The 4,400-nt window shown below is 27.4% G+C and overlaps 1 protein-coding gene across 1 annotated transcript; it reads right to left on the bottom strand.

Moving 5' to 3' along the window:
- Positions 1-399: 399 nt before the first annotated feature.
- LOC111033209 (radial spoke head protein 9 homolog) lies at positions 400-1,773 on the bottom strand. The gene is made up of 5 exons (XM_022313850.1): positions 1,547-1,773; positions 1,078-1,375; positions 851-1,013; positions 635-784; positions 400-557 (listed from the first exon to the last, which is right to left on the bottom strand). The coding sequence occupies exons 1-5, from the start codon at positions 1,771-1,773 to the stop codon at positions 400-402; spliced, it is 996 nt and encodes a 331-aa protein (XP_022169542.1).
- Positions 1,774-4,400: the final 2,627 nt, after the last annotated feature.

Here is a 4,400-nt window from a genome sequence, read left to right as displayed (position 1 = left end):
TTATCATGATAACAGAAGCGATGATAAAATAATAATATATTTTAAATAATCTAAATTTGGAATCGCTCTAGTTTAGACTTCTCGTATAAATATTGTATAGCTAGGAAATTCTTATGTACCAATCTAGAATATACACATTATATCATTAAAATAGGTAATAAGTATTTACTGTGTTCAGAATGGACGTCGGTAACATGACAACCAAAACTATACACGATTTATAGCCATTTAATCAAGATGATGTTATTATAATTAGTAAAGTCGACAACCAAAATATCTATCACAAATAATATTTATAAATTCACATTAACTGTATAAATTATAACAACTCTGACTAAAGTGTGATAAAAATTATTTACAAAAAATACTTTAATATACCTATAAGAAAACGATATGACATTAGATCATAAACGGCAAATCTAAGTTTTTCAGGCCATATCCGTTGTAGAAGTAACCATGTTTACCAGTATTCATATCTTGGACATACACAGCACCCGGCCATAGCAAATTGTGAATAATAAAATATCGATTTGAACAAATCCGAGACGCCCAACATCCTAATATAAAATTAAAAGAACTCATTAATAATTGTTGTCTAAAGAAAGTAATAAGCCAATATTATCCAATAATGTACCTTTTGGTATGTCCTTATCGATCGATTGTAAAAAATCAATGGATCCATTGTAGTCTGGTCGTACATCATTGTTTAGAACTTTTGGTTGACAATATTGTTGATTTATGTGTAAAAAATTGTTTTCATTTCCAATTTCAGAATGATCTAAGCCTAAAAACACATAATATTTTTCTTCTTATAAATAATTTAAAAATTTAGTTTGATAAAATGTTGTACCATTGAAGTAAGGAGCTTTGGTTACGTGTCCATCAGGTAACTTGTAAAAAAATCCTCGTGGCACTATGTGACTTTCGTTGTCAATCATTTGAACGGTTATAGCTAGTCTATCCTCCTCTTTTAGTGAAAGTTTTAAATTAGAAGGTTCATTAAAAGCAGATTCCTAAAATACATCAAATTAATAAGTATTACAATTGTATTGTAACAGAGAGTACTCTGGTCTATACCATCTCGATCATTTCGTTGGTTTCTGCAGTGACTGATACTACATCATTATAAGTTAAACTTTCCGCATTATTTGCATCTTCTTCCCCACCTTCTGCGTAATCATCAAATTTTAACACTACATTAGATGCTATTGGATATTCTGTTGTTTCCTGTTTTTCCTGTGACTTGTCATTTAAGTTATCCATCGTTTCCACATATCTTGGATTACCGTGCAACTTGGTTTTTATTTGTCGTACCATAACTGTTTCAAGGGTTGACCAATCGGTGGGCATTATGTCCCATTCCAACATGTTTTGACTGTTATTATAATAATACAATAAATCGTTAAGGAAATTGTCGAGCGACTTGTGTACATATTATATGATCTCATTCAAACGTACTAACAGTCTAACTTCAAATAAGACGGACTTTGCAATAATTATGGGTCTGAAACTTATCATCCAAATGATGCAGTATTTGTAAACTTACGTATAAAAAAATATCCTATTCTCAATTGGATCCTTTTGGTGACCATAAGCAATATAATAATCAATCGTCGATGTTTCAATACGGCCCCACAAATATACAGAACTGAAATGATTTTCACTTTGTAATTTAATTAACGAATTGTACAAAATTGGTATACTGTCTTTATATACACAGCAACCGGCTACTTTCAGTGCATCAATTAAACAATGCAAAACTTTTACGTCCATGGTGTATTTCTAAATAAAAATAAAAGATTTTTTTGTCATATAAACAATAATATGCTTTATGTTGTTAACGATTATTAATTGTATTTGTAATGGTTTGAAGACTTACCAATAGGCCAACTAATTTAAACTAAATAAATTATTTTCGACAATTTGAAGGATTTTATTGGTTTAAAATAGTATTTGAACCATCGAGATTACCTATAAAATAATCTTAAAATAGAGCTCATCATTTAAAAACCACGTACCTACCAACTTGAACAAATATCTAAATTTTATCTTGAAAGTTATTCTGTTTTTTACAGTTTTTCAGTTTTTTAGCCCTGAGATGATTTAAATATTTAACGCCATGTGTATAAGTCATGTCAAATCAACAAGTTTTTATTAGAATTGTCTGCTATTTTGAATGTAATTTGTATGTATTTATTTTTCTGAATTGAACTGCAATATGTTAATGAATTTAAAAATACATTTTTGTAATGAGTCGGAAAAATGATGAACTCTCCGACCACGAACATTGTGTGCACACCACATGACCACCTAATTAAACACAGACGTGCTGAATGGTGGTTAAAATTACGTCCTTATACTAATCACTGTACAGCAGTTGTTCACCCCACATACTCACAGAACTATAATAAACTGATAGGGCTCAAACTTGATTGAGTTTACAACTTTTTGAACTGTGATTTAATGTAACATTAAATCACATTAATTAGGTGGTATGTAGTAAGTGTTAAGTATATTATTTTAAATAAACAAGTTTTTAGTAAAATTTTAATATTGTTATTTTGAATGTTACTTTTATGTTTTTAATTTTTTTGTAATTAAAATTCAATGTGTTAATGAATTAAAAAATACATTTTTCTAATGGATGGGTGAAAAGATGCACTCGAGACTTAGGCGTTGAAGTGTGCGTATCAAATGTGTCAAAATAGTGATCGACTTGTTAGAAATGTACAAATAAAAAAAAAAGCTTTAAATTAATATTATGATACAATAACATTTGATTTTAAACGTTATTTGACAGCATCTTCATTGTATAATCATTCACACAATATTTGAGTCACTGTTTAGTAATACAAAGTTTAAGCCTGCATGCTCATAACAATAACACGAGTGTAATAAATATTAATATTTTATTAAATGCATACATATGGAATAATTCGAAGTTCAAACCTGTCGTTTTTTGTGAAATATACCTTATTTTTATTAGTTTTATTTCGCTGTACTTATGCATTTTATTTAAACCGTATAGGTAGGTAAATAGTTTTATTTTATATGTGAATTATTCTCCTTCAAACATCTAAACTAATAATTTTGGTGTAAATGATGTTTATCAAAGTTATACAGTTGCAGTACATAGTACATACTGAAACAAGGCATAAATAATGTCAAACCATTAATACTTAATATGTAGTCATATAATAATATTGGCTTATGTTCTACATTAAATATATCAATATTGTGATGTATAGTGAAGTATATACTTAAATTAAAAGTTATGTATAACTTTCACTTTAAATTTTGACAAAAAATTATTGTATTTTACATTGTAAATTAAATAGGTACAAAATATCAAAGAGTACATGTATATATTAAGAAAAAAAATGTAAAACAGTATAATAATTGAATTACAGCAATTATATAGTAGTTTATTTTATAAAAATGGTCTAAGTTTAACATCATAAATTATTTTTTCCCCGTAAAAACTATATTTTAAAACCAGACTAAGTTATAAATACATATAGCCATACAAGTATATTATAATATTTTATTCGGTATTTTGATTGATATTATTGGATTTTGCATTAAATTCCTTGAACATTTTGGTAGTAGGACGTCTACCACGAATGGCGACGCAACACGCACATGTTTAATAAAACATGCAGGCATTATGTTAAAAGTACATGTATTATCATTTTATTTTTTGTTTTATTGTGTGTTGTCTCGACATTTGTAACGAACATCTTCTACTCAAGTATGAAAACTTTTAAATGTTTCAAGACTTGCAGTCACATGAATTGTCTTTTCGTTCCAACTTCTGTTTAAGTATGATTTTCCTGTTAATAGATAATTATTTAATATGTGAATTGTGTATATATAATACACAATAATCGTATGTGAAATCTGCTTTGCATAATATACAATTTCAAAGATAAAAGTAAATTATATGAATGCATCCGAAAGAGTGAATACCTATATAACTAAGTAGCTGTATTCTGTATTCCAGTTATTAAATAATCAAATAATGCGAAAACAAATAGTTTGTATAGTTACGATGACATAACGATTGTATATATGCTACGAACATTGAAACTTTGTTGTTTTAACTTTTAAATGAAACTTACGATTTGGGAATATGTTTTCTTGACCCTAAGGCTCGATAGTGCTTTAAAATTAAATTTACTTCTGATATACTGTTGTCACATGGCCGAGACAGTAGGTGACATTCAGATAATTTAATTTGGTTTCTATTAGTTTTGATTGGTAATTATTTTTCACTAAATAAATAACTTTGGAATTTTGTTGTTTACCAAACTATTATTTAAAAAAACAGATATCATATCAATAAAAACAAATTTTTAATATAATACCTCTTTTACATTTATTTTTTCAATATGTAAATA

The sequence above is a fragment of the Myzus persicae genome, unplaced genomic scaffold (genome assembly GCF_001856785.1).
Source record: "Myzus persicae strain clone G006 unplaced genomic scaffold, MPER_G0061.0, whole genome shotgun sequence".
Taxonomy (NCBI): Eukaryota; Metazoa; Arthropoda; class Insecta; order Hemiptera; family Aphididae; genus Myzus; species Myzus persicae.
This window is presented reverse-complemented; position numbering and strand designations above follow the sequence as displayed.

Bases quoted from the DNA above. Each gene is read 5' to 3' on its own strand.
- LOC111033209 (XM_022313850.1), bottom strand. From the start codon at position 1,773: ATGGACGTAAAAGTTTTGCATTGTTTAATTGATGCACTGAAAGTAGCC. The intron at 1,376-1,546 runs GTAAGTTTACAA...TTATAATAACAG, and splicing joins AATAGGATATTTTTTTATAC to TCAAAACATGTTGGAATGGG. The intron at 1,014-1,077 runs GTATAGACCAGA...GATGTATTTTAG, and splicing joins CCAACGAAATGATCGAGATG to GAATCTGCTTTTAATGAACC.